The 27,556-nt window shown below is 53.5% G+C and overlaps 1 protein-coding gene across 1 annotated transcript in view; it reads left to right on the top strand.

Annotated features, from left to right (window-relative positions):
• Positions 1-25,616, top strand: part of ARRDC1 (arrestin domain containing 1) — a 33,058-nt gene extending 7,442 nt beyond the window's left edge. The window contains exons 2-8 of the mRNA XM_019621367.1: positions 12,055-12,165; positions 21,189-21,239; positions 21,742-21,896; positions 22,364-22,546; positions 22,912-23,088; positions 23,314-23,719; positions 24,433-25,616. Coding sequence (XP_019476912.1) covers positions 12,055-12,165; positions 21,189-21,239; positions 21,742-21,896; positions 22,364-22,546; positions 22,912-23,088; positions 23,314-23,719; positions 24,433-24,497 — 1,148 coding nt within the window. The 3' untranslated portion in view covers positions 24,498-25,616. The remainder of the gene's footprint in view (positions 1-12,054; positions 12,166-21,188; positions 21,240-21,741; positions 21,897-22,363; positions 22,547-22,911; positions 23,089-23,313; positions 23,720-24,432) is intronic.
• The last annotated feature ends 1,940 nt before the right edge of the window (positions 25,617-27,556 follow it).

Raw genomic sequence — 27,556 nt, forward strand, 5'->3', positions numbered from 1 at the left:
GGTGGGCTGCTGGCCCGGGGCTGCCCTGCTCCGGAGAAGTCGGCAGCGATCGCACGTGTTGTGCTGCGGAAACGCGGACTGGTTTTTTGCTTTTCTTGAGGTTGTCCTGTTCGCTTCTGCCTCTGTGATAAATTACTGGGGGTAAGGATGACCGAAGAGCTTCAAACGCAGCCTCCCTTTGCCGGGGGATAGCCGTGCTGCCCCACCGCGGCGCTCCCGTTCCTTCAGCATCTTTCCCAGGTGCCCACAGTGGCTTTTGGGAGCTTCCTCGGGAGGAAAAGAAGCATCTTGGACAAGCGCGGGCTTGTCGGCTGTTTAACTCCCTCCCAAGCGAAGCGCGTGGGTCTCCTCGTCGGCTGCTCCTTCCACCGAAGGCACTGGCAGCGCAGCGCGCTGACCTCCAGCCGGGTGCGTCTCTGCGGGCTCAGCTGTCCTTTGGTGTACAGCACGTGCACTGAGGCAGAACTTACGGAGAGCTGTGCCTTCTTCTGTTAGAAGTGTTGCGAGTGCCTGTTTTGGGCTGAGGTCACTGCGTGTTGGCTTCTCCGCTGGGATGGCAGCTTGCTGTGGCTGCGCCCAGATAAGCAGAGCACGTGGGGATGTGGTGCCCGTGTCTGTGGGGTGCGGGGCGGCTCCTTGCTGTGTGCCCTACCTGCTGGGCAGGTCTCACCTTCAGGAGAACAGGAGAAGTGGTGGTTGAAGCATCCTTCTGGGCACAACAGCAGGCGCTCTGCGGAGCAGGCAGCTGGACCTGATGGCAGTGAGGTCAGACAGCCTCTGCTACACTGTGTTTTCTGGGCATGTGGCATGGATGGTGATAGGATGAGGGGGAATGGTTTTAAACTAACACAGGGGAGGCTTAGGTTGGATATTAGGAGGAAGTTTTTCATGCAGAGGCTGGTGATGCACTGGAACAGGTTGCCCAAGGGGGCTGTGGATGCCCCATCCCTGCAGGCATTCAAGGCCAGGCTGGATGTGGCTCTGGGCAGCCTGGTCTGCTGGTTGGCGACCTGCACACAGCAGGGGGTTGGAACTGGATGATCCTTTTCAACTCAGGCCATTCTATGCTGCAGTTCTGCTGAGGTATGGAGAGAGGTGGGTGGAAGGTCTGTGGCTTCCCCAGCTTGTGCTCTGTGCTGTGTTCACCCACACCTCCCGTGATCAGGACTAACAAGCAGCTCCCTGGGGAAAGCATGCGGTGCCTCCCCTTTGCACGGTCACGCTCACCCTGCACGCAGGTATGGCGCTTTCTATTTCCTGAACTGGTCTGACGTGTGTAGTTTTTGAGACAGCAAACACAAACAAGCTTGCAGACGATTACTTCACACGGTACCTTGTTTTATGGCTCTTGGAAATTGCCCCTATCAAAGGATGGTCAGTGCAAGCGAACAAAGCTCGCTCTGCCTCGCCAAACATGCTGGAAGTCTTGGGTCATAGGAAAACCTAACTGGAGACACACCTTTTAGGATCATAAATGCTCCCACCTACGCTGGTTTCCTTGCCAGCCCTCTGACTGCAGTAATGGCTGTTCAGTAACACATTGCCCTCGCTGGCCGTGCAGCAGCGTCACAAATGGTGACTCACCTTTCGTGACCCATGTGGACCCTCTGGGGCCACGTCAGTGGGGCACACTCACCCCGTGGCCATGCCAGGACGGAGGTCTTCCTCTGAGAACTTCTGGGCTTCGAGGGAGATCGCTAATGGGAGTGCATGTCCCTAATTGTTGTGCCTAACTTGCTGGGTAAATCATCAAGTGCCTGTGTACAAAGAATAATTAATCTAACAGGAAGCTGGCACTGGGACAGCTGGGTATAGAGGTAATTTGGGGGAGGTGGGAGAGAAAAGTTCCTCGCAGAGCACGGGCAGCCCTGCTTGCTGGCAGGAGCATGGTGGGACAACGCTGATGCTGCTCAGGGGTACTGGAGAAAAGTGGAGCAGCATCAGCGTTGTTCCAGCATCCAGTTGTTCTACAGCATCCAGGGCCATGTGGGTTATTTCAGCCCTGAAGCTTATTGCTCAGAGATGCTTCTTGTGGGCAAAAGTGTAACGGTAAAATAACAGCCCTCTCTCCCAGGTCACTGAGAGAAAAGAAACTGAAAGCGCTTTCTGGAGCAGATTTCAGCACGGTTTCTCTACTCTGTTATTTAGCTGTCCAGGTTTATGCGATGATGACTTGACTTTCAAATCAGTTCCTTGAACTACAAATCTACAGACAAAAATACTGCTGTCTGTTCGTGCTCTAGAAGTATCCAGGTACATAATTCTCATTTCTGCAGAGCCTGGCAATCATCATTTACTGCTTTAATCTTAAATGTAGCACACGGTTTGACTTCTCATCTGGAAAATTGGGAAATGTGACAGTGGAGAAGGGGGCTGAAGGCAGATCCCGAGCTGTATGCCCGAACAAAAAGGTCATTTCTGTGTCTCTGGAAGGGCAGCAGGAAGAAATTTGGGTTTGGCAATGTGTGACGTGCCTGTAGGCTTGCCCTGCGTGGGGAAAATGGTGACACCTGAGGGTTCTGATAGCCACAATCCTCTGTACAAGTTGGACTCTGACACAGGAAAATGTTCCTGCAGAAGGGCTGTGGCTTAGGCTGTTCTATGAAGCAGTGGTGAAGGGATTCATCCTTTCATGTGTCCATCAGACAGGCAGCAGGGTCCCATGGCTCAGCCCTGCTCTGGATGCAGCCTGGTGTAGGAGTGCGATGCCAGCAGCACACAGCTGAGTGTGATCTCAGGGGTTTTGGAAGGTGGGATACAGCAGTGGCTGACAGTGACACACAGGACTGCTCGTATTGCTCTGCAGCATCGCCCCAGCAGGCTGGATGGTGCCAATGGATTAACTTTCTTTTCTCATTGTCTGGAGCGAGACAGCAGTGAGCTGTGTGGCCAACCCTGTCTGAGACTGGGGAACAAAAGAGGGATTTTTGCTATCCTGGTTGGCTTGCTGCTGGAGCTCAGCTCCTCTGGAGTCAATAACTAATCACAGGAATGTTTTGTGTCTCTTGTCTCCGCAGCGTGTGCCGCTCTCTGCTTCTCCCCCCGCCCGTGCACCACTTGTGCTCATCTTGAGAAACTGTTTGCTGCTTTCTTTGGCGAGGAGATGTGCTGCAGCCTTCCCTCTTCTTTAACAAAATGAGAGAACAAATGGAGTGGAGCTCTGTCAGTCTGATTTGCTTCCAAGTGTGACAAATGGGGTGGGATTGCGCGTTCTCTCCCTGGAGCAGTGTGGAGCTGGCAGGGCCGTAGCTTGTCTTCTGAGCTGAAGTCAGGTAGGCAGGAGGGACGCTCCCTCGCCAGGAGCAAGAAACTCTGGGCTTTCTGTCCCTCTTCCTGAGGCAGCTTCCCATCCCTTGTAGGAACATTGCAAACCGGCACCAGCCGGGGGGCTGGGAGAGAAGGAATTTTCCTCCTGCTTAGAGCAGGGGTGCTCCTGAAACAGCCTGACAAGCACGCTGAGCGTTTAACTTGGTTTAGCCTTTTGAGGGCTGAGCACTGAGATCTTGCCTGTGCAGCCTCTAGGCTACTGCTGGGACCTCTGAAGGCAGCAATTCCTGTAGAAGTGTGATTTATTTATTTATTTATTTATTTGGTGCTGCTTTTAAAGTTGTCACTCTTAATGTCTTGCGTGGAAGTGAAAAATGTTTCCAGAGGAAGGAAAAGTGTAAAGGACCTGAATGGCTGTGAGCTCTGTGTGCAGGTGTGCCTGCATGGCTGCAGTCCCCATTTTATGTCTGCGATCTGAAACTGGAGGTGTTGTAGCTTCAGACCACAGAGATGGGCAGATGTCTTTCTGCTTGCAATGCCTTTTGAAAAGCAGCTCCACGTTCCCCAGCACTCTTTGATGGCCGTTTAAAAATTGCTGGTGGTGTGCTTGTGTCAAGTGTGAACTGCGTGTTTAGCTACAGGTAAGCTTGTGAATGGAGGCTTTTTACCAGGGAGTGCTTAGCCCTGGTGTACCACTCTGCCTGGGATCACATATGGCATTTAGAGGGGTGCTGAGTGCCACACGGTTGAACAGAACAGATGAGTGAACTCCCACAGGTGTGTCAGCAGCCTGAGAGTATGGGGGTATCCCAAGGTAAGGACAGACCCTGCTTTCCACCTCCTTGGGAAGATGAGGGTGGCAAGTTTGTGCCAGTCTGCAGTTGTTTAGAGAACTAGTTTAAAAATGCCCCGACTTTTGAGCGCTTCAGTCTTGATTGAAAACCGGAGTTTATCAGATATCCGCAGCAAAAAGGCTGTTTCCAAAAAACATGAATCATTTCTGGAGTGTTAATGCTTATAACTTCCAGTCCTTTGTTCTTGCTGAAGGAGCCACGTTCTTGATGGCTCTGGCTCCAGATGGAGGTGGTGCTGCTGCTGCTTACCCTTCCTCCCTCATGTGTATGCACTCGCCTTAAGCCCAGGTGTTCCTGCAGTAAGACTCGGGTCAGAGTGGCAGCATCTGTGGGGAGGAAGGCTCACTGGGTAGGTTTGTCCGTGTGCTTTCTTCATAGCATCAGCATGGGGCTGGGTGTCAGGTCTGGAGGGTTAGCTCTGAGACCCTGCTTGTAGGTGTCCAGCCTGGCTGTGTGCATTATCTTAGGAACCCGTACTCCTCCTAGCATAGCAGGGATTTGTTATGAATCTGATGCTCTGCTAATAACAAGAACATAATTTGCCTTTCCAAACTGATGATTCTGCTAAAAATAGAGAATCCAGCTGCTTACATTGAATGGCATCAAAGGAAATCATAGGAGCAGCTCTTATGCAGAACGAACTGGGTTCTGGCTGCTTTCTCCCAAGTTGCTGGGACTGGGGGAGGAGTATTTCTTGACAGCTGAGATGTGTGAAAGCAGTGCTTGGGAGCTCAGCGTGGTGTGAGAAACCTTCACTGGGGAGCACATGGCTGTGCTGTGCCACGGCTGCCCTGTGCTGTGCCACGGCTGCCCTGTGCTGTGCCACGGCTGCCCTGTGCTGTGCATTGCCTCCAGCCAGGGAGCCAGGCTGTGTGCATGCAGGGGAGTCGCCGGTTGACTTTATTGGCTATAAATAAAGCTCTTCAGGAAGAGGCACTTGAAACCTCCCCTGCAGGAGGGGTGAGCTGGCAATGGGCTCGTGCCTGGGAGCAGCCAAGCTGAGCCTTGCAGGTCTCGGCACGCTCTGGCTGCTCCTTGAGAGCTGCTGCCTGCAGCTGAGTGGCAGGGCAGGTGGGCTGCAGTGCAGAACTGTGGTTGCTTGTCCCCGTTCTGTTGTCTGCTTTCCTTCTAGATGGCTCCGACCGCCCACACCAGGATGCCCAAGCAGCTGTGAACTTGCTTCTTTGGTCCATCTCGGTGGTGCTGTGGGGACAGACTCATTCAAGACACCTGGCTGTGACAATATTGTCTGTGCTGCTGCCTCTCACTGTGTGGTAGGGGGTGTTCAGCCTCTGACAGGCCTCTATTTGTCTGAGTCTGTGACTGCTCTTCTCTTGGTGGAACGAGTCCTGGAGATTCAGTGCCCAGGAATGTCCTTGAGCAGTGGGAGGGGAGGGAGGAGTGTCACCTCCACTTCTCAGAACTGATGCTGTCTGCAGGACTGGCTGTGGGCCCGGAGCCCTGTGTCTGGCAGTGTTCTGAAAGGCAGCGAGCAGCAATCAAACAGGTTGCCCAGAGAAGTGGTGGTGCCCCGTCCTTGGGGACACCCAAGGTGAGTGTGGATGTGACTCTGAGCACTGTTGGAGCTGCAGGTGTCCCTGTTCATTGCAGGGAGTCGGACCAGATGGCCTTTAAAGTCCCTTCCAACTCTGGATTCTGTGATTCTGGAGGAGCTGCTTGAGCCACAGCTCCTAGATAAGCGTGCCCATCACCAGCAGAAAGTGGGGTGATTCAGTCCCTCGGCAGAACCTGGCCCAATGCAGCCCTCCTGTTTGGGTGTTTCTATGAGCCTGTTGAGCATGAATTTCCAGAACTCTTTGAAGCCTTTATTTAGAAAGAGCCTGAAAAGGGAGTAGGCCCTGGTGAATCAACCTCTTTGTGGTAAGCAGAGAAACCTGATCAGTCGGCTGATTATTTTATGTACAGAACCCAGGGGTTGTGGGGGAGGAGGTCACTAAACCTGCCCAGGGAGTGGAAGAGCAGAGCTCTGGTGGTCACAGGCTGACCGGTGTTCTCAGAACATCAGAGCTCAGCCTCATTGCTGTGGGTGAATGGCTGGCTTGTTCTGCTGGTGTGCTTCGTGCTGGCAGGAAAGGAACAAGTGTGTTTGACAATGAGTTGAAAGGAGTGGTTTGCTACAGCGTGGACCTGACTGGTCTTCAAGCACCTAGGGAATGCCTCCTGGGACCAGCAGTGTGGTTACTGTGGTGGGATTTCTTGCCCAGTTCTTCTGTTTTTAGTGTGTACTGGAATATCCTAACTGCTTTGGCCCAAAGTAGGGCTAAGTGCTGGGTGGAAACCTCTTTCCATTTGGGCAAGCTATAAAAAAGTGGTTCCTCTCTTCATTTTCACACGGCTCAGCCCGAGGAAGGTGGCTGTGGTTGGGCTGCAGTGCTGAGTGCTGGTGGTCCTGGCAGCATTCCTGGGCACTGGGTGAAGCTCTGCCGGCTCCTCTCTGCTGCACCTCAGCCATGTGGGACTTGTGTTCCCTCCCATAGGGCTGATCAGAGGCCCAGCCCTGAAGGTAGAGATGCTCTGACTGTTTATGCAGCGAGTCTCGAGCAGAGCACTGGAGGGCAGGTGTGTCTGTCTGCAGTCAGGTCAGTTTCCCTCTCTGAACTTAGGCCGTGAGAAGCAGAAAGAAAAAAGCTTTCTGAGGCTGAAAGCTGCCTTACTGCACCAGAAGAATGACTCCTCCATCCCCTCTGGCCTTCCTCTCATCTGCAGCCCTTCTGCATTTCTGATGGATGTTAGGAAGGAGGCTACGAGTGCTGGTGCTGCAGCTGAGGTGGGTGGCTGGCACAGAGATTTCCATGGTGAGCATGAGATCTCAGTGCCAAATGCTGCATTTCCTGCAATGCCTGCTGTGCTGCTGCCTGATCTGGCTGTCTGCAGCACTCAGAGGCTTCTGCCCTCCTATCCTGGGGGGGAGATGCCGGTCCCTCTGCATGCAGCTGGTGGTGCTCAGTTGCTCCTGCACCCAGAGACTCATTTCTGCTCTGTGTTGCACGGAGCATTGCTCCTGAACCACATGTACAATGGAGTGAGACCTTGGGCTCCTTGAACTGGGCTGAGGTGTGACTTTTTTTCTTCCCTGCTTCCTCTGAAGCCATGCTGCTGCCTGCACCGTGGCCAGGGCTGCTCCTTCAGGAAGCCCATGAGCCTGGTGGTTGGCTGTGGTGGTGCAGCACCTGCATCCTTCTGCAGCTTACAGAAAACTTCTTTTTTGCAAGAGGGTGTTTTGAGAAAAGGGGATGCTGGAGGAGTGTGTCTGGTCGCAAGGCGGCTGCAGCAGCACTCCAGGAAGTGAAATGAGGGCTGAAGTGCAGCCATCAGACCTGGTGTGGGGATGCAGCAGGTTTTGGGCCTGTTGCATCAGGGCTCAGTGGCACGTGGCTGTCCCCTTGGTGTCTGGGTGGCCCTACTCACCGGTGAGGTTTCCTCCTATCCTGCCCTGACGTGGGTGAAGACAGGCTTGTTAAACGTGCTCAGCCAGGGATTTCGTTCCAGATGCTCAAGATGACCCCTTTTCTCTGAGGGCAGCCTGCGTGCTGATAAAACTCGGTGATGCTATAAATAAACCTGTCAGCTCTGCAAGGGAGAAAAGCCTGCAGTTTGTCCTTACCAGGAGCCCAGCAGCTTGCTTTCTTCTCTGGGGTGTGCGCAGAATTCTGATTTTGGACAGGGGCTGGAAACAGCAGGCATTCCTGCTGTGTGCCTGTGATAGAGGAAAGCGCTTGTAAAGGGAGAGGATTGACCTTGTCTGGGAAAAGACCTGGCCAGGAGGCACAGCTCTGTCTCGTCTCTTTGGAGAGGTCAACATTTCTGGGATATGAACACCCTTGATATATTGTTGGGGTGGATTTCGGCTAAAACCAATCACCCTTAGCTTAAGTAACAGCTATGGGTCACCCATATAGCACAGCCATCACTGCCCAGTTGTTGCTGCAGGTGAAGTTGTCGCTGTCTGTGTGCAAGTGATGCTCCAGGATTCCTGCAGTGGGTTGCAGCTGTGGGTTCAAGTTGTGTGTAAGACCCAGCAGGGACCTCCTGCATTGACGTGGCAGAGCCAGCTCCACTGTGACAGCTGGAGAAGAGATGGGAACACCTCCTTCCCTGAGGCTGAGTGCCCTTTGTGGCCCTGAGCTGAGCTCTGGGGTGGGAGGAGATTGGAACTTCTCTGGGCAGTCCTTCATTGTGCCAGACCCACCGCTGCCTTCAGCTCCATGCCAGCTCTGCTCTTGCCTTGCTGGCTTGCTAACTGCCCGGGTCTATTTGTGTCTGAAAGAGGTCCCAAAAGGATGAGGACAGCTCAGAATTAATTAGGACTTGCTGGTTTAATTAATAGATTCTTGGTATATTTGTGCACAGTGGTTGGGAGCCCAAGGAGCAGCCTATCTTGTGAGCTTCCAGCCTTCCTGAGAGGAGGATGTGAGCCCTTTGTGTCAGAGCTTGTACCGGTGAGTTTGTGAAAGCCAACCTGTCCAAGGCCTTGTTGTGCTTCTCTTTGTGGTCTTGGTTTCCTTGGTACTTGTTTTCTTTTTTTTTTTAAATAGAGCTTTTCTAAGAACCACGGAGCCTCTGCAAACTGGTTGAGAGCTGCACTTGTGCTGTGTGCAGGCCTTGAGTCCCCAACGCTGGCCCTGATGGGGTTGGCAGTTTGTGTGCTGTCAGCTGGGCATGAGGGAAGGAGCTGTGGGCTGCTGTGGGTCTCTTTTCCCCCTCACCCCAAAGAAGTGGAACTGCAGTGCTGCTGTGACAGCTCGTTGATCTGTAGGCACAGATTCTTCTGGGGCCAGAGAAAGGGGAGAATCTAATTGAAGCATGCTGATAGCTGCCTGCTGCGGCTCCGATGGAGAGGGGTGAGGAAAGGGCTCCTCTTGGCTGGTTTCCATGAAATGAAGACTGTCTGATGCAGACTTGCTGGGCTCTCACAGCCCTCCTCCCCTTCCTGTTGCTGTTGTTGTCTGGAGCCAGGCACACAGCAGCCCTTCTGCAAGCGCCTTTGGGATGTGCTGTGTGTGGTCAGTGAGGATGCTTCGGGGTGGCTCTGCAACCTGTCTAGCCCTGTGCTTGTGGGTGTGGGCTCGCCATTCTCAGCTGAAGCCCTTGGGCCCATCAGTCCAGATACTGACTGGCATGGGCTTCAACTGGCAGAAACCCAGGGCTCTTCAGCTGAGTTCTAGAAATTGGGGTGAGGGCTGCATGCCCTCTGCTCTCCCCTTGCCTGCAATGCAGCACCAGCACCCCGGGGAGGGCAGCTGGCTGGATCAACAGAAAAAGTCATCTGCGGTGTACGGCTGCTCTCCTTACATCACCCTGGAAGAAGGCAGACGTGCCCAGCTCCTGGCATCTCTATTTTTGCTTAGAGCAGAGATGGATATGGCTGAGCTGTCTCCTTTTATTTCCAGCACTTGGCGAGTGCTGCGGTGCGTTGCTAAAGATGCGTCTGGCTGGATGCAAGCTGCTGCTTCTGAGAGTGCTGGGGGATCGTGGGGGTGAAGGGCCCCTGCCTTCTGCATCGCTCTGTGATTGCTTCTCCTCCTCTTGCTGCCCTTTGCTCACCCCTCCACTTCCACTACAGCTTTTTGCCTTTTTTTTTTTCTGTATTTATTTAAAGCAACCTTGGTAAACAGAGAGCAGGAACATGGGAACCGGGGCTGCTGGTACGACTGGATTTAGGAGGCATTTTTAATGTGTTTCTAACAACCAGAATCGGGCTGTTCTGATGTATGAACTCATCTTATTTTCTGTATCTGTTACTCGGCATGGAGATTGCCTGCAGAGAGCTCCTGGAAAGTTCAGACTGTGCACTTAGCTTCCTGGCAGCCCTGCTGATGAGCTTTGCACTTCCAGTTGCTGCAGCTCTGATGTTGCTGGTTTGCCAAAGCTGTCCTGCTGACCCCACTTTTAGCTCGCAGCTGCCCCCAGCGCTGCATGCCTGGGTTCTGCCTGTCAGCTGCTGCATGTCCCTGCTCCTCCTTGTGAACAAGAGCCTGTGTGCCCTAGGAGGAGTGACCTTCAGGACCGTGACAGCAGAGGGTCACCCATGGTGAGGACCCAGAGACAGAAGCCTTCTCTCTTGGCTGTGACCAAGCCAGTTTGGGTTGTTGGTGGTCAGCTGGAAGGCCTTGGAGCTGACAGCCCTGTGGACAGTCAGAGATAGAGGAGCCATAGCTGGCTGCAGTAAGGCTTTCAGATGGGGCTGTGTGTAGCCCTGAGGTTTGTTGCGGAGGAGCCCGGCTTGCAATGGGGAACAGCAGCCAAAGGTTGGCTCTGAGTGCTGGGCGGCAGCAGTTGGCACTGCTGAGTCCCTGTCTCCCATGGGAAGGGAGATGGGGCAGTGGTGTCTGTGTGCAGAAGTGCCCACCCACCTGCATCCAGGAGCAGCAATGTCTGAGCACTGCAGTGCAGCAGGCGGGCTTGGATGGCAGGCTTCTGTCTCCAACCCAGCGTCTGGGTGTTGCAACAGATGGCAGTTATCTTTAAACTTTTCAGATGGTCGTTATCTTTAAAACTGTGGCTGAGGGAGGCTTTGGGTTGCATGTTCCGGGGCGGTCCCTCCTGTTCCTGCCGAGGCTTTCTCACATTTCCCATGTGAAAACATGGGAGCAGAGTGGCTGAGCCTGGGCTTGGTGTGAGTGGAGCCAGCCGGGCTGTCTGTGCTGGGGGAGCTCCCACCCTGCTAAAGCTGCTCTTTTTGCCCTCTGATGAGAGCGGCGGGTTTCCCCAGTGGTTGTGGGGGGGGGGGCTGAGCACTGCTCCGTGCTCCAGGGGATCCATGCCAGCTCAGCACAGACATGCTCAGTGCCACAGCTGTGCCAGCCATGCTCTTTGCTTTGTCCCCAGCACCCCAGTGCTGGTGTGCCTCGCAGACATGGACAGCCAGTGTGTAGTGCTGCTTGATTAATGAGAGTTGGCATGTGTCCCTGTTCATCCCGTGCCCTTGAGGATGAAGCTGCAGTGAGCTTGGGTGCTCCAGGTCATGGTCAGGCTGTGACCTGGTGAGCAGGGCTGTGGGTTGGCTGTTCCTCCTTTGGGACTGGAGACTTTGAGCCCCAAGCAGCCTGTTCACTCTAGACTCCTATGGCAAAGCACAGGGAAGGGGACTGGGGTGTGAACTCTGCATTCTCCCTGCAGGGAGAGCTGGGTTTGGGTTTCTTTCCACCCTGAGTTGGGCTGGCAGGGCAGGCACTGCACAGAGCAGCGCGGGGTGCTTGTGAGCAGCACCGCTTGCAGCTCAGTGCTTGGGAGACATGAGGTGGGGGAGCTTGGAGCAGGAAAGCAGCCCTGAAGTCAGGCAGTTTGGCTGCCTGCCTCCTGGGGAGAGGCTTCCTGTGAGATGCTGCTTAGACGCAGTAAGCATGTGGGTGAAATGGGAAATGGGTGGGAATCAGGACAGGAGACATTCAGGCTGGAGCAAAGCACTGCAGGTGCCTCTGGCTGCGTAACAGGCAGGGCAGGCATGGGGCTGACTTTTCCAAGGCAGGGTACAAACACAGCTCCGATTCTGCGTTTGCATTGGGAGGGTCGAATGGCATCCTAAATGCTTCTGGACCTGGCTGTGTGGCTTTGCTGTGAGCCCTGTATCTCTCGCAGGAGGAGGAGGTGCTCTGTTGAAGTGGTCTCTGGCTCCTGAGAAGCACCAACACCCAGCAGCCCCAGTGCTGAAGTTACTGCTGGGGTCTTTACAGTGTGAGAGAGGCAGCCAGCATGAGAACTTACTGGTGCTGACAGCTGCAAGTAGCACTGGGGGAGCAGAGAGAGTGCGGCAGTGCTGAGAGCGAGGGGAAAATGTGCTCTGGGCTGGAGGTGTGACCTGATTCCCCTGCTCCCTTTTTCCACCCTGTTTGTGTTCACGAGGCCTCGAAGCAAGTCTGAAGCTGTGGGTCTGCTTTCTCTCAGTCTTATGCATGTTGTTTCTCTTTAACAGCCATCAAGGTGAGCTGCGTTGGATTCTGTGGGGTGTCAAACAAGATCAATGACACTGCCTGGACCGTGGAGGAACAGTATTTCAACAGCACGCTGTCTCTGGCAGACAAAGGTGAGCTCCACAAGGACATGGTGGTGATCTGTGGGCGTGTGGTTTCTTACTGGAGATGGCTGACTGGTCTGCAGCAGTGCACTGATGTGAAATACTCCTTCATAGGCTACTCTGACTTGTGCACAGAATATATGAGCCGATATTGGAGACGGCATGAGCTGTGCAGAGTGGCATCCTGATTGGCTGCACAACTTGGCAGCTACCTAAAACATGGTGCATCCTCTGGCTCTGCTTTGTCTAGAGTGGGGCTGTCAGCAGCCACTTTGCTGCTGCTGGTGGATGTCTGTGAGCACAGTGGTTGTGAAAGCCCTATGGCTTCACCCTGCTCCGCTTTCCACGCGTCATCTATGGCAGTATCAAAACACTTATCAGAACTGGTCAGGTGAAGCTGATTGCAGGCTGGGAGTGGTTGAACTACACTGAAAGGGATGTGGAGGTGTTGCTCGTCCTCCAGGAGAAGCACTGAATCCCAGCACACAGCTGCCAGCCCAGATGCCTCGAGATATAGCAGTGGGGCTGTGTTATCCTTGTGGGTAAAGTGACACCAGTAGTCTCAGGGGAATCTGGGCTCAAATGAATGCTGTCATTCTGCTATTAAATAGGTCAACCTTAGCATAAATAATTTATGCTGTGCTCTGGCTCCTATCAGAATCAAGAGGTGCCACTATTCACCTGCTAAGGGCAATGGCTGTAGCAGTAATTGTAACGTGGCAGTAGGCCAGGCTAGCAGTCCTCTGATGCTGCACTGATCCTCTGATCTAGTAACAGGAAATGGGTGAAGCTGAAGTGGCAGCTCCTGCCAGCTCAGCGATTTCTCAAGCAGAGCTTTTTAGCATGGAGGGGAGTCTGACCTCACTTGGAGACAGCGCTGCTCGCTCAGGCTCCAGGAAGGGAGGTGGCTGGCTCACTGCTCTGTTTGGCTCTTAGCCTAGGGGCTGCAGGAGGAGTCAGACTGCTTGGGAGGCCAATGGAAGATGGTCCTGCTTTTGGACATGGTAGTGATCACGGCCAGGGGTCTCAGCTGGGAATGCTGGGCTGGCAGAATCCTGGAAGCTTTGTAAGGGGCTGCAGGCAATTTAGTGTAGGTGAGTTGGAGCCCACTGATGAACAATGGTGGATTCCTGGAGAAGCTTAAACCTGCAGCTGCACTGAAAATGAACTTTCACATTTGTTTCTAGTGTTAATGAGGAAACTGTGCTACTGTGGATGGTTCTGTGATGGTTACAGCAGAAGCTATGAGATAGGAGTGGGAAAAGGTGGGGTTGCTGCCCCTGGGAAATGCTGATGGCTGCTTCTGCAGTTGGTTATTGCAGGATTGGATCTGGGAGCTATCCCCTTGACATCTGGAGCAAATGTGAACTAGGAAGGACAGAATTGTCCCTTAATGTGACACCTTTGAACACCTGAATTCCAGAAAACCTGCAAAAACTGGTATTCCGAGCTCTTAAAGTCATCATGAAAAGCGCCACTCTTTTTGCTCTTGACTTTTCTGGAACCCAAGCTGTTGTGCATTGCTGAGTTCATGTGTCAACCCCAGTGCTGCAGGCAGCCTGGGCCTGAGCCTTGAGGGCTGCTGGGGCCGTGCTGCTGTGCCTTGGTGCTGCTGTGGAGCTGGTGGCTGCATGCTGGCATCTTCCTGTGCTAATGCAGCCCAGGGCAGGAGGGAGTGAGCACTGGTAGGGCGTGACTGATCCGAGGAGCTGTAGATGCAATGAAGGGAAAATCACTGAGCTTGGAGCTGAGGTGTGCTGTGGTGCTGTTACTGCCCTGTCTTGCAAAGGTACATTGCAATATTGGGGAAAAAAGCAGGTTGCAGCTAGCAGCAATCCAGAGCAGCACACCAGATACTGTCACTGACCTGTGTTCTGCTTTTTGTGTCAGAGGTGATACGGCTGTCGGCAGCTGGGACAGAGTGTATGTGCATGTGGCTGGCATGCCAACTGTGGTTTGACACCCCTGGTACAGAGACACAGCCCACCTGTGTCCTTTCTGAACAGGGAATGGCCATGGGCTGGGTGCAGGGGAACCCCTGCCTCCAGGAACACTGGACACTGGCACTGTCCCCAGAGCTCTGGCAGAGGGCTCATGCAGGCAGACCATGAGGGAGGACTCCAGGTGTCCCCAAGGCCATGCAACCACCTTGTGCCCATCTCTGCTGTCCTTGGGGCTGCACAGCCCTGCTCCAGTGAGATGGAGCAGAGAGGGAAGCTCAGTCTGATAAAATGCTTGCATGATCTCTTCCCATGTTCTGTGTGGCAAAATAAATAAGAAAAAAAGCAGCCTGTGCTCTTGGAGGACGTGCTGGGAGAAGAGGTTTGCAAAACTATGGAAAGTTGGAACGCTCTCTAAGCGTTTGAGAGCAACTCTGCTCTTCTGCACCCACGCACCTTGTTGTTGAACTGTGGGTGGGGGCAGCCAGTCCTATGTGGCATCAACTGTCATTTGTTTTACAAACGTGACTTATTTTTTCTTAAAGAGTGTATACTGCATGAGAGGAGACAGACCCTTAAAAATATCCCATGTGCCCACTTTGCAGCACAAGGCACTGTTTAAGGCACTGGCTACATCCTTAACTTCTTTCCTTGCTTCCATATCAGAGCAGCATCAGTGTAGGGGGGCTCAGGCTCCCTCCTGGCTCAGAGCAGCTCAGAAGACCCCACTCACCACTGTGCTCCTGCCTCTAGGAGCTGGGTATTACGCAGGGTCCGTGCTGTAGCCTTGGCAATGACTTGCAGCTCAGTGGTTTAATGAACTCTGCTCGTTACAGAGAAGCTGCCAGGAAGCGCTGAGGGCAGCAGCTGCTCTGAGTGCACGCAGGCAGGGCCTCACTGCTGTGTTTGCTGAGGACACTACGCAGGGCTGGGGAGGTCGCTCGGCCTGGTGGGGTGGGGATGGGAGGGGGAGCTCTTTGTTTTGCCTCCCAGAGGGGAGGGTTTGCTTTTCCCACCTGAGCTGAGTTTGGCTTGGCCCATTGCTCGTGCTGGCTCGTCCTGGGTCATCTTTTTGCAAAGAGGAAAACAAACGCAGTGATGAAGGGAGACCCACAAACGTGAGTGGTGTTGGTTTTCCCTGGGTATCTGTGGTACAGGAGATCAAGTACACCAGTTGCTGCAAGTACAAAATAGCCCTGCTTGTCCCCACTGCTCACACAGAGAGATGCTTCTCTTGATCCCATATAATGGAGTAATTCAGCTCTGCAGAGGACTCGCACTCCTCTCCCCTCCCCTTCTGCAGCTCCGGCCTCGTTCAGCCAGAGAGGAGCAGGTCTGCCATGAGCCTGCACAGGGCTGTTTGCTTTGGCCATGCTCTATCTCCAGCTGTGCACACGGCTCTTGCCGTGTGGATGGATTGTGCATGCAAAGGTAGACTTTTTCTTTAAATCCTGTTTGTACCTGAGTTGAACCCATGCAGGGAGCTGGATGTAATTGCCAGCTGACCTTCCTTTTGGCAGCTTGTTAGCTAGCTAGCAGGCACTGTGGGGAATTCCTGGCTGCTACACCTGCTTCCTCCTCTGGCGTATTTCTTGTGCAAAGTGCTAAAATGGGGCAGCTGTGCATCACCTCTTCCCTGCTGGCCTGGCACAACATCTTCCCAGCCATCACAGACTGAAAGATTACAATTCTGTCTTCCAAGAGAATTAAAAAAGCGTGATGACCTGATTGGGCAGGCGTGGAACGATGCAGGAAGGGTCTTGGTCTGTTCTCTGGGGTAACTGTTTGCAGGAGGGAGCGGAGCAGCGGGGCTGAACAGCCCTGGAGGAGGTCAGAGCAAACGTGAGCAGTGATGAGCCCTGAGGAGTCTCTGGAGCCAGCTTGTGCCCGCACTGTGCTGCAGGCTGTGGAGCAATAACAGCACATTCAGCCCAGGAAAACCACGTGGAAAGAGCTGCAGTCACTGTGGGTCTCAGCAGCTTTCTCAGCACTTCCTAATTTCTTGCCTCAATAGATCACTGTTAATCCTCAGAGGTTTTTGCAGCATTGCTGTACTGCCAAATCCTACTAATTCTTTGAAAATGTCACTGAGAACTGCTGATATAGAGAAGTGTAAGCAGCGGAGCCTTTACTGCAGCCTTGCTGCTGAGCCTTCTTGTGTGTTTTCTTCCTCTGTGCTTACCTCCTGTGTTACAGAAGGGTTTATCTCAGCAACGTTAACCATATGGGAGCACTGGAGGTTGTTTCTACTGTGTGTTTGCATGCAGCTAATCCAGCATGAGCAAGTTGCTTTGAATGGGAGCCTAGAGCTGGGGCCGTGCCCGCACTGCTTGTGCACTGTCCTGCTCAGCTGAAGGCTGCTCCGTAGCAGCAGTGCTCTTGGGCAAGCAAAGCCAAGCTGAAGGCTGTTTCTTCCCCTGGCTGTGCTTGCTGTTGGGGCTGTTCAGGCTACTGCTGCTCCCTCTGAGAGCACCTGTGTCTATTGCTGGGCTGGTGCCAGCAAATGGGTGTTTTTATCCTCATTTGTTGTAGTTTGTAATCCCATGTGTTAGCTTAATCTACCAGAATGGGAGTCCTGGTGTTAATGCTGCGACTGCCCAGCATCCCTCGAAGTGGCCCAGAGCAGGCAAAGCTAATGCTTCCCTTCTGAGACAGCCTCCTGGATGAGAAGGGCCCTGGTTTTGCTTACAGTGCAGTTTGTTGGGCTGCAAAGGAGGGCAGGGGTGCAAGGTGCTGGCTGTCAGAGCTGCGTGGAGGGATGGAACTTCAGCAGCTGAGGAAATGGGCTCCTGTCACACAGTGCAGAGGCAGGGCTGCCTCTTTCTTTGCTCAGAAATACAAACCTTGCTCCTTTCCTGCTGTTCACATCGATGCCAATCACGTCAGCCCCAAGGAGAACTTGAGCTGGGCATCCGCAGCACTGATACCTGCTGAATTTGGTGGCTTTGGGGAGCTCACCTGCCCTGGGGCAGCAGGATGCTGCAGGGAGCTCCTATTGCTGTGAGCAGTGGCAGGGAGCCAGCAGGCACCAGGTACCTGGCTCTGCTGCAGACTTTGGCCAGCACACTCATTGCATCGCTCACTGAGTAGCCAGAGAGATATTGCCATATGGCCAGGCCTGCTGTTCCCCTGTTAGAACAACCAAAAAGTATGTCCTGTCCAAAGGCTAAACTTGTTTGTGCTCCAGAGCAGCAGTGTCTGCTGTCATTGGCAGGGTGGTAACAGCCAGCAGGGCTGGAGGTCAGGCAGGAGTTGGCTCCGTGCCGGGGTGGAGGACACCTACCAGCCTCCTGGTCCCGGCTGCAGAACAGGTAGCACCCTCCTCTTTGGGGAACAGAGGGGAGCAGCATGCTGAATATCCATCTTTGCAGCCCTTGTCGAGCTGTGCACGAAGCCTGGCAAGGCAGGGAGAGGTGAGTGCTGCACCCTGCGCTGCCGTTACAGCTGTCTGGCCCCGCAGGCTCCAGCATGCTCAGACGTCTGGGCTGTCTCTCCCAGTGCATCGGAGTGTGAGATTTCAGAGGGGTGAGTAATGCGGCTCAGCTGAGTCTGTTGTTGCTTTGCATCGATGGCCAAGGCATCTCCCAGCCCTCTGCTGGCTTCTCTGCAGCTCCATGCCCTGCTGACACTGACCTGGGCACTCTGTCCTGGTGGCTGTGGGCTGGCAGGAGGCACTGCTGGGCACAGAGCCCAGGGCTCCTGCAGGGATTTGGGATGGAATTGCTGGGGCTGGGTCAGCAAACTGGAAGGAGGCATTTGGCTGAAGTCTCCGAGGCAGCACTGGTTTGAACTTCAGGCCCCACCTGTACTGTAAGAGCAGTTTGTTTGCGTGGGCTGTTGGAGGGAAAGCTGCAGAAAAGCTTTGGAAGCATTCAGGCTTTGTGCAGTTCAGCTCTGCTGCCAGGAGATCCCTACCAGCCAGAGCTGTCTGCACCTTTGTGCATCAGTCCCAACCTATCTGCAGGTGCATCCAGCTGCAGGGCAGGCTCAGGGCATGGACAGCTTGAGCTGAGCACAAGAGCCCTGTGTGATCCTGGGGAAAGTCTGAAACCTCTGTCCCTGGACAGCATACCAGGTGAGCGGTGTGACAATGAATGCCCTGAGTGCCATGGGATGCTCTGAGATGTTCTGCAGTGTGGAGCTGGGCTCAGGGCTGTGCTCCCCATCCCAGGGGATGCCCTGTAGGGCAGTGGGCACCCCAGTGACCTCCTGGGTGCTGGGTAGAGAATTCAGTATGAGCACCGTGGACCGAGGGGTTTCCTTTCTGCACACCAAGTCCTCCCAGCCCTCCTCCACATCCACCGGTGCAAACAAGGCCCCTTTCCCAGTGTGGCAGCCAGGGGAATGGCTGAGCCATGAAAGGGAGAGTCCTTCTGTGTCTGGACAAACCCTCGCTGGCAGTGGAAGCAAGAGGGGAAATCTCCAAGGTTGTTCTTTGTTAGCGTGTCCCTGCTGCTCCAGCTCCTTGGGTTGCTTGTTTTCTTTTCCTATGGCAGCAGTTCCTTTCCCTCCAGGACTTTGTAGGGAGGACATCTGTGGTGTGGGGCAGCTGAGCCCTGCTGGCTCGGTTCCTATCAGGTAGGAGGGCTGCAGGTACAGCCCCGTGGCAGAGCCCTGCTAAGCTAAGCAGCCTCCCTCTGCTGCCTAATGACTATCTCAAGATATTTTGAGCTGCATGTAAACTTCAGGAAAAGCTTTTGCATCTGAACACACTGTGGCCTTTGTTTGGGCTTTGGGGAATGGTGAGGTAATGACTTGGTGAGGCTGTGGCAGCTTGCACAGCCCTTTCCCCTCACTCTGTGCATTTAAAAGCCGCTTGGGAGCCCTGGGGCACGCTGTGTGTGGATCCAGCTCCGTGCTGTGTTCCTGGGAACCTGGCCTGGTCTCTGCTTAAGCGTGTCCTTAGCAGAGCTCCTGGTGCAGGGGCAGGGAGCAGCTTGGCTGCTGTGAATGTCTGCCTGCACTCTGCAGCACCCGGGCTTCCCAGCAGCCTTGTCAGTCTGCCAGGCACCCGAGCACACCAGGCTTTCGCAGGAACCTCCCATCGTGGTCAGGATCTTCTGTTTTTCTTCATCTATTTTTATTAAGCCTTGTCCCAGGAATAGCTCTGGCACTGAGCTCCTTGGTATGCCTGCATGGGGCTGCCCAGAGCTTCCTGCTCCAGTGGCCTCCAGGCTTGTAGTGTGGGCAGCAAATGCAGGCACTGCGTGCTGGGGCCCTTTGAGCAGCTGGTCATTCATTAGCCATTCATTAAGCAAACCATGTCGTGTGATGTAGTGGCAGGTGCTTGGTCCAGGCTGCTGCGACCATTGGAAAATTAACCGTATATGAAGGGTCTCAGGACTGCATAAAGCTGCTTCCCAAAAGTGAGAGTGTGCCTTAATAAGGGGCAGGAGCTGTTGGGGCAGTGGCTGAGTGCTTCGTGTCAGCAAGGCTTTGTGCTGGAACCTCCAAGCAAAGGCACCTTCTGCATCCGAGCGCTGCCCTCCACTGAGGGAATCCTTCCCAAGAAGGCAGTAGGAGAAGGCTGGGATGTCTGGAGGCTTCCAGAGCAGGCATTGAGTTGCTTTATGCCTCCACCTTGTGACAAGGCTGCATGTTGCATTTTAGCCTACATACACGGTTTTATCTGGGGATGAGAAGGGAGATCACCAGGAGTGTATTTTGGCTTGGAGCGATGGCAATGGGCAAACCACCTCCTTTCTTTACAGGCTGAGTGTTTAAACAGACAGCTCTTCTTTCCTTCCTGACTTACCGTAGCAGTGGGATGAAATCAGCTGCAGCTGTGTGTGCTGGGGGCTGCGGGCTGTGTGATGTTTCCTAATAGGAACTGTGGACCGGGCTGAGCTCTGCCTCATCTACCAGGGCATGTGCTGCAAATGGGGATTATTTTCTGCTCCCTTCCCCTGTCGTGTAACCCACCCAATCATCTGGTACCAGGACTTTATTACTGTCAGCTCTGCAGAGCCAGCATTGCTAACAGGCAAGCTGTTTCCTTGCTCTTGCATCAACTAAACAGCTAGCCAAATTTAGAGCCTTGGTACCTCCAGCAGTGATCCTGCAAAGCAGAACAAACACAGCTTGAGTTAATAGGTATCCAGGTCTCTTCTTAGCACTGCCAATCTGGAAACAAAACCTCTCATGTTTATTCAGTAAGTGTGGATTCCTCTTTATATCTCGGTGCTTTGCTGGATGAAGGCAGCCTGAGGAGCTGCCTGATGCTCCCAGCTCACACCGTGGGGCTGGTTTGGGGTCACTGCTGCCCCGGGAGGGGTGGGGGATCCAGCTGGATGCAAGGGAACCTGGGGTTGGAGCTGTGTGCTGGAGCTGTGTGCCAGGGCTTGGCTCCGCTCTGTGCCCTCGAGGCAGCTGTTGCAGGGAGCTGAAGAACACTAGCACTGAGGGTTGAACTCCCAGCGCTGGGCTGGGAGCCTGCAGCCTTCCTTGAAGCACTCGGTGCCATATGTGGGAATTCACAGCTGTGGTTTTCTGCCCCACACTGCAATGACTGCCCAAGGGGAGAATTCAGGGACATTGTTGAAGTTACTTCTTGACTCTGGTCCTCCAGACAGTTGGGCTGAGGTATTGCAGGTCCCATCTTGGGGCCAGGATCTGCAGAGGTGCATTTAGGCCTGGGATTCAGACCTTTTGTTCCAGCTTGGTGCTCACCAGACCTCTTTACCCCACCTGCAGGCAGTGCCTTTGCTTCCTCATCTCCTGAGTGGCTACAGCCTCCCCGAGGGACGCAAACACAGCATTCCTTCTTAGTGCCCTCTATCAGTAATGTGGGGCTAACTGCCCTCTCTAAAGCATGCGGTGGCATTGGCATCCCTTCAGCCCTGCCTGGGCCACGATATTTCCAAAGTATCTTAACCTAGGCCTCATTGGGAACACAGATGTATCCTGCCCCAGGACAGGTGAGTTGTTCCTTGGATGCAGAGGGTGAGCGTGGCGGTGTCCAGGGGTGAAGGCAGCTGGACAAGTTGTGTGGCATTCCCTTGGCATTGGACTCTCTTGCCAGAAGCTCCTGCTCCAAAAATACCATTCCAAGGTGACAACCTCCCACTTACCTGTTTCTCTTATTTCCCACAGGAGTCCTTTCACCTGGGGAGCACAACTTTTCCTTCCAGTTCCTGCTGCCAGGTATGATGCAGACACACAGCTGGAGGCCCTTTCACGTAAGCCAGGACTTCCCCAGCTTTGGGAGCTCTGCTGAGGCACAGCTGGTGACTAGCTGGTGGAGGCAAGCTAGGCCCAGGGGTGCCAGAGGGGACTGTAAGGTTGACCACAGACAGCAGAGGAGTTTAGGCAAGCTGTACGCTCCTATCTGGAGCAAAACTAGGTCTGCACTGCCTCTGACAGCTCGGACAGAACCCTGTGGGCTTTCATCTGGGCACAGCGGTCCTGGCCTGCAGCTGGCCAGCTGTCCTGGGTGCAGTGTGCTCTGCTGTGGTGGGGGGGTGCCTTCTGTAGGGAGTCTGGATGACCCAAGTGCTCATCCCCAGGTCTTTTTTTTGGGAAGTCATATGTGCCCTGTCCCTCGGATGCTTGCATAATGCCTCAGGTGAAGAGTAACTGTCTCGAACACAGAAATGATTGGCTTAACTCAGTCTTGTGACACCTTTTCTTTCTGTCTTGATTCCAGCCTCTGCTCCTACGTCATTTGAAGGTCCTTTTGGCAAGGTCCTCCATCAGGTGAAAGCTGTGATAGACACACCTCGCTTCTCCAAGGACTACAAGTGCAACAAGATCTTTTATGTTCTCTGCCCTCTCAACTTGAATGACATCCTTGATATTGAGGTAGGAACAAGGACGAGTTTGGCTGGGAATCAAGGCATTGTTGCTTCTCCTTGTCCTAAGTGATATTTGGGAGTAATTGTATGTTTGGATAATTCTTTGGCTGCATGTCCTGCTGGTGCAAGAGCAGCCCGAGGACTCTTGCTCTTGATCTGCCTTGCCATCAGTCCCCACTCAGTGATTTTTTGACTCCTCCACACATTGCTTTGGAAGACTTATTGAATTTTGAGCATGCTGAGAGAGGCATCTCTCTCAGCCAATAGCACCAGGTGTTTGTAGAGACCTGGCTTTGGGGAACTGGAAGAGATGCTAACAAGACAGGAAGAACTGGGGGGATGGAGGACAGAGGCCTGTTGTCTGTGTTACTGATTCTTAGTGACCTCTCAAGATATTGCTGCTTGCGTGTTTTGGGTCTGAGTGTTTTCCTGGAGGCTCTCTGACGCTCTTGGGTCACCATCTGTCTCTTGCAGCAGCCCAACACTATGTCTGTTACCAAGAAGTTCAACTACAAGCTCGTGAAAAGTGGCAACGTCGTCCTGACAGCCACCTCAGATCTGAAAGGGTACATTGTGGGGCAAGTGATCCAGCTCCGCACAGACATAGAGAACAAATCAGGCCGGGACACCGGGGCTGTGGTAGCCAGCCTACTCCAGGTAAGCATCCAAAAAGATGATTCTTTGGCTATGCTGATAATCCAGCTCAACAAGGCAATTGTGAAGCTGGCTGTTTTCATCACAGTGAGCATTGCTGCTGCTTTTGTCTGGGAGGTGGCAGTGAGTAGTCCAGACCTCTGGCTGGCTTTGTTTCCCTCTGCCTTCCTGGAGAAAGAGGTGGTAGGACTTGTCTTGCTTATAGCACCTCAGTCCATAATGCAGTGATGGGTGTTAATCCTGCCCTTTGGTGTGTATTACGTTTGTACTTTTTTGACAGAACAAATGGGTGATTTTGCCTTACTTTTGTGGGGGTGGATGATCGTCTGCAATTGTTCTGCTAGCTGTTTTTATTCCTGTCTGCACAGAAAGTGGCTTACAAATCCAAGCGTTGGATTTACGACCTGAGGACCATCGCGGAGGTGGAAGGTTCAGGAGTGAAAGCCTGGAAACATGCGGAGTGGAAGGAGCAGATCCTTGTTCCGGCACTGCCCCAGTCCATTCTGCAGGGCTGTAGCCTCATACATATCGATTACTACATCCAGGTGAGCTGTGTGATGCTCTGGTGGGTTGTGCTGCAGTTATGGGTGTGTGCAGGGGGCACCTTGTGGGTGTCAAAGACGTAGCCTTGCTGAGGAACTCAGTGTGACTTGTTTTGCTGGTCAGTAATGATGGGTGAGGCTGCTATTGTGCTCCTTGTGGAGTGAGCCTACCTGTGCCCTATGCAATGCACGACAAAGAGGATTTCACTGTTTTTCCTTCTCTTTCAGGTTTCCCTCAAGTCACCAGAGGTTTCAGTCACCCTTCCCATTTATATTGGCAACATTGCAGTGAACAGGGTTCCCCTGAGCCCTTCTCGGTCTGTCCAGCACCTGCCATCTGCAGTGGTACCCAGTGCCCCCCCGGAGGAGGAGGAGGCTGCCGGCGGTTATCACCCAATGGACAATGTCTTGATCCCCACCAAAAGCCATTCCCAGCAGCAGCCATTTAGCTACGCCCCAGGACTGAGCTTCCAGGAAGCGGACTCGGAGCAGACAGGCTCCCCAAATCACCCCACCCTCTGCCTCTCAACAGGAGCCACCATCCCTTACTACGCCGAGGGAAACGTGGTGCCCGTGCCCACTGCTAGCTCGCTCATTTTGCCTCCAGAATACAGCACGTGGGGCTACCCATACGGTGAGCATCCCATTCCTGAGACCTAAACAGTCTGGCAGTGTGATAGCAAACATCTGCTATGACAGGAGTCTCTTCGCTAGCTGAAAAGCCTGGAATATAGAGATGTCAGCTCGCCGGGGGCTGAAGTCAGGGGAAATTGTGGGATCTCTCTGCCTGCCTTCTCTGGAGGAGCTCCTTGTGGCTGTGACAGCCAGCTCTCCGTTCCCACATCCACACCCATGCTGCCCAAGGCTTGTTCTGAGAGGATCTCCCTGCTCTGAAATGAGCTTTCAGCCTCCCACAGATATAAAAACTCCTTGGCTTGTGGTGAGGCTGGCGGGAGCAGAGCCAGGAAAGTGACGTAACTGAAATCTTACGTCTGCTTTGGAGTGGGCCTGCATCTGGTCTGGAGACAGAAGCTGTGGGGGTGGGCACTGAGAGACTGTCCAGGATGGAAGAGCTTGGGGAAATCCCAGCACGCTGCATTGCTGAAGCAGTACTTCTCTGAGGTGGCTGGGACCAGTGGTATGGCACAGTCCTACATGGATAAACCAGTCAGTCAGCACTGAAATGATGAGAGACGCTCAGACGTGTCACTTCAGCAGGGCAGGCTGTGGGGTCCTGGAGTGCCTGCACACACGTTAGCAGCTTGCTATGCTCAGTACTGATTTACATAGATGGAGGTTCAGGGAACTTCCCACTATAACTGTTCTTGTTCTTTCCTTTCCCTGCAGAGGCACCTCCATCCTATGAGCAGAGCTGCAGCAGTGCCAACTCCAGCATCAGCAATGGCAACTAGCCTCCCCTGCTCCACACGGTTCACCAGCCTGCTGCAAAGTCTGGTACAGCAGAAGGCGTCTTTTTATCTCTCTGGCTGCTTGGCAGAGCAAATGGCAAATCCTGGCCTGGGCTTTTTAAGTCTCTTTCTTGGGAGGGGGAAGATAAAAGGGCACCCAGAGCAGCCCGTGTTGTGTGTAGGAGAGGTCTGAACCATCTCATTCTGCTGCACCAAAAGCTGGAAGATCTGGTCTTGCCCCAGGGATGCCCTCTGCAGCAGCCTGTATTTGAAGTACTGTAGTCACCACTAACTGCTTTACTATCAAAGCACCTGCGATGCCTTATCTGAAATGCTCCTGACTTGGCATGTCTCCGCTGTAGGTGAAGGCTGGGCTGTGTGAACTTTCTCTTCTCTTTCGTGGGCTGCGTGCTCTCCAGAAATGCTTCTGACAGCTCTTCCTCCTCGTCCTCGTAGGTTCCAGGGGTAGGTGAAACAGGAGCTTTCTTGGAGTAGGCAGGCTTGGAAGGTCAGGGACTCTTGCCAAGCCAAAAGCACAAGCCCTTGCTGTACCTGTGTGGTGGGATGAGTGACTGGCAGCCTTTGGTGCCCAGGCAGTGACCTGGACCGCCGCCTGCTTGTGCTGAGTGGAGAGCAGGCTCTGTCAACGGGGAGCCTTTTTAGCAAGGATAATTTTCTAGAGGAGACAGACCATCCTTGCTTGCTGCTAGGATGACCAGCGCCTGTCAATCTTTACAGTGGACACCAGCTCCTGTGCCCCATCTCCTGCTCCTGCAGGGCACCCTCTCCATCCCAGCCCTCTGGCCTTAGGCAGGCCAGAATTACACGACAATCAAGTTACAGAAATGTCTGATGCTACCTCCGCATCTGCCCAAGGACTCTGCCCATGGAATTCCCATTCCCGGCGGTGCTCCCCTCTCCAGGCTCAGCCTGGCACTTTGCTCCCTGCTCCCACACCAGGCACGGGGGGCTGCGTGGCTCGGGGATGGCAGGTACTGCTGTGCTGCTCATCTCCAGAGCCACCACAGGATGCAGAACGGAGAGAGTGGGAGCACAAACTGCTACACTTCATTCACAGCCTCTGCTGGACCGGCGGGTCAGGGGAAGAAGCCGGGTATTACCGTAAAGTCTTTTTAACTTTTTTTTTTCCTTTGTTTTGTTTTTTTTTTTCCTTCCTTGTTGTTTAGCTTTTTAGCATTGACTGCCCAAGCTGAGGAAACCAAACAGAGGACACTCAGAGCTGTGGGCATCCAGCCAAGGCTGAAATAGCAGACTGCACCTTTGGCACCTCTGAGAATTGGTCCCGCACTTCCTCACGCTGGGCAGGCAACATCTAACAAACCTCCTAGGAGCTCTGCTTCCTCACACCCCCGGCCGGCTGCTGGGAACAAGCCCTGCTTTGCACTCTTCCTTTGCAAAAAACCTTTTTATTTTATTTTTCTTTTAAAAGTGTTGAACTGTTTTAAGGGTAGAGTAGAGAAAGGTGCCGTTCTGAGCAGCGCCGGCACAACATCCATCATTGTTGATAGAATGATTATCATTGTCCTTAAATATATATATATCTATATATATATATATATGAGACAAAGTTTTGTTTTTAATGATCGAATTCATAAATACAAATTTTAATGCTGTATTTAATAAATTATTCCAAGAGAAACGCTGTGCTCTTTCTTCCATTTCTGATGCTGACCCGTGTGCCTGGTGGGTCAGCTGGAAGGCTGCTCCCTGTACCCACAGGTTTGTTGATACCATCTCAAACAAGTTGGATTTGTCTCAGTGTTCCTGGCCATACACCAGGATTCTTCCTCGCTCTCTGCTCACCTTGTGCTTCTGCCCAGCGTTTATTATTTAGGACTTTCCCCTTTGCCTGGCGATCCCAGACTGCAGGGTGAAAGATTCCTCTTACCCCCACCAGAGGCTGTGAGCTCAGCATGCTGTGGCAGCAGAGTCATAGAATCCTAGAATGGCCTGGGTTGTAAAGGAGCACAATGCTCATCCAGTTCCAACCCCTGCTATGTGCAGGGTTGCCAACCAGCAGCCCAGGCTGCCCAGAGCCACATCCTTGAATGCCTCACAGTGTGGGGTGCTCACAGCCAGAGGGCAGGAAAGCAGTTTTGGGGTGCACGCTCTGTAGCAGAGCAATGGGATCATCCCTGCCTTGCTGCAGCCTGGAGTCACACGGAGCTCCCGTGGGCCCCTCCTTCCCCTCTCCTCTTTCTGAACTCTGTGCTGAAGACAAAAGCCTGATTTCCAAATCCAGCTCTGGATAGAAAAGCTTCGTATGTAGGAATTGATTCAATCCCTGGCTCGAATTTATAAACAATTGTTTGGTTTTTTTTTTTTCCTTTTTTCTTTTGTTTGCAATCAGGAGGGGAAGTGGCGGGGTGTGAGAGAGGCCTGTGAGCTAATTGTTTCCAAACCGCATTCAATGGAAAGCACCAAAAATATCCTCTGTCCTTTCTCATGCTGCTTCGTTCTCGCTGTGCACATCTCTGCCCATCCTGCTCTCCAGTGCTGTTTGTGTTCCACCAAACTCTTCTTTGGCTCCTGCTGCCCCATACGGCTTCACTGGGGGCTGCTCTGCCCCCGAGCTGCTCTCACCCATCGCGGTCGAGTCGTGCCTGGCTGCTCTGCTGCTTTCCCTTTAGTTTGCTGGGCCCGGAGCTGAGCGCAGTGTGAGAAGGGCTGCAGCTCCTCCTCGGCCCCGGTTCCCATCGCCGGATGTTGGCTCCTGTTCGAGCTTTCCACTGAACTTCCAGAAGCTCCATAGAAGCGTTTTTTGCCGTTGCCTGAAGGAATTATTTGGAACAACAGACATGGCGGCCCATCTTTTAACACGTTTCCAGCCTTCTGCAACAGGAACGCATCCCATCCCGACTCCCTCATTGACCCGGATGGGACCAAACCGCAGCTCCACACCTTTTCCTATTGACACACGTGGGGTTTTTGTACAACCGCCGGCTCCGTACAACTCAAACCCTGCAATCCGTTACAATCACAGCGCTCGGGGATCGCTCCATCCCGGCTTTCATCCCACACAACCAACACGTCCCCCCCTT

This window comes from Meleagris gallopavo, chromosome 19 (genome assembly GCF_000146605.3).
Source record: "Meleagris gallopavo isolate NT-WF06-2002-E0010 breed Aviagen turkey brand Nicholas breeding stock chromosome 19, Turkey_5.1, whole genome shotgun sequence".
Taxonomy (NCBI): domain Eukaryota; kingdom Metazoa; phylum Chordata; class Aves; order Galliformes; family Phasianidae; genus Meleagris; species Meleagris gallopavo.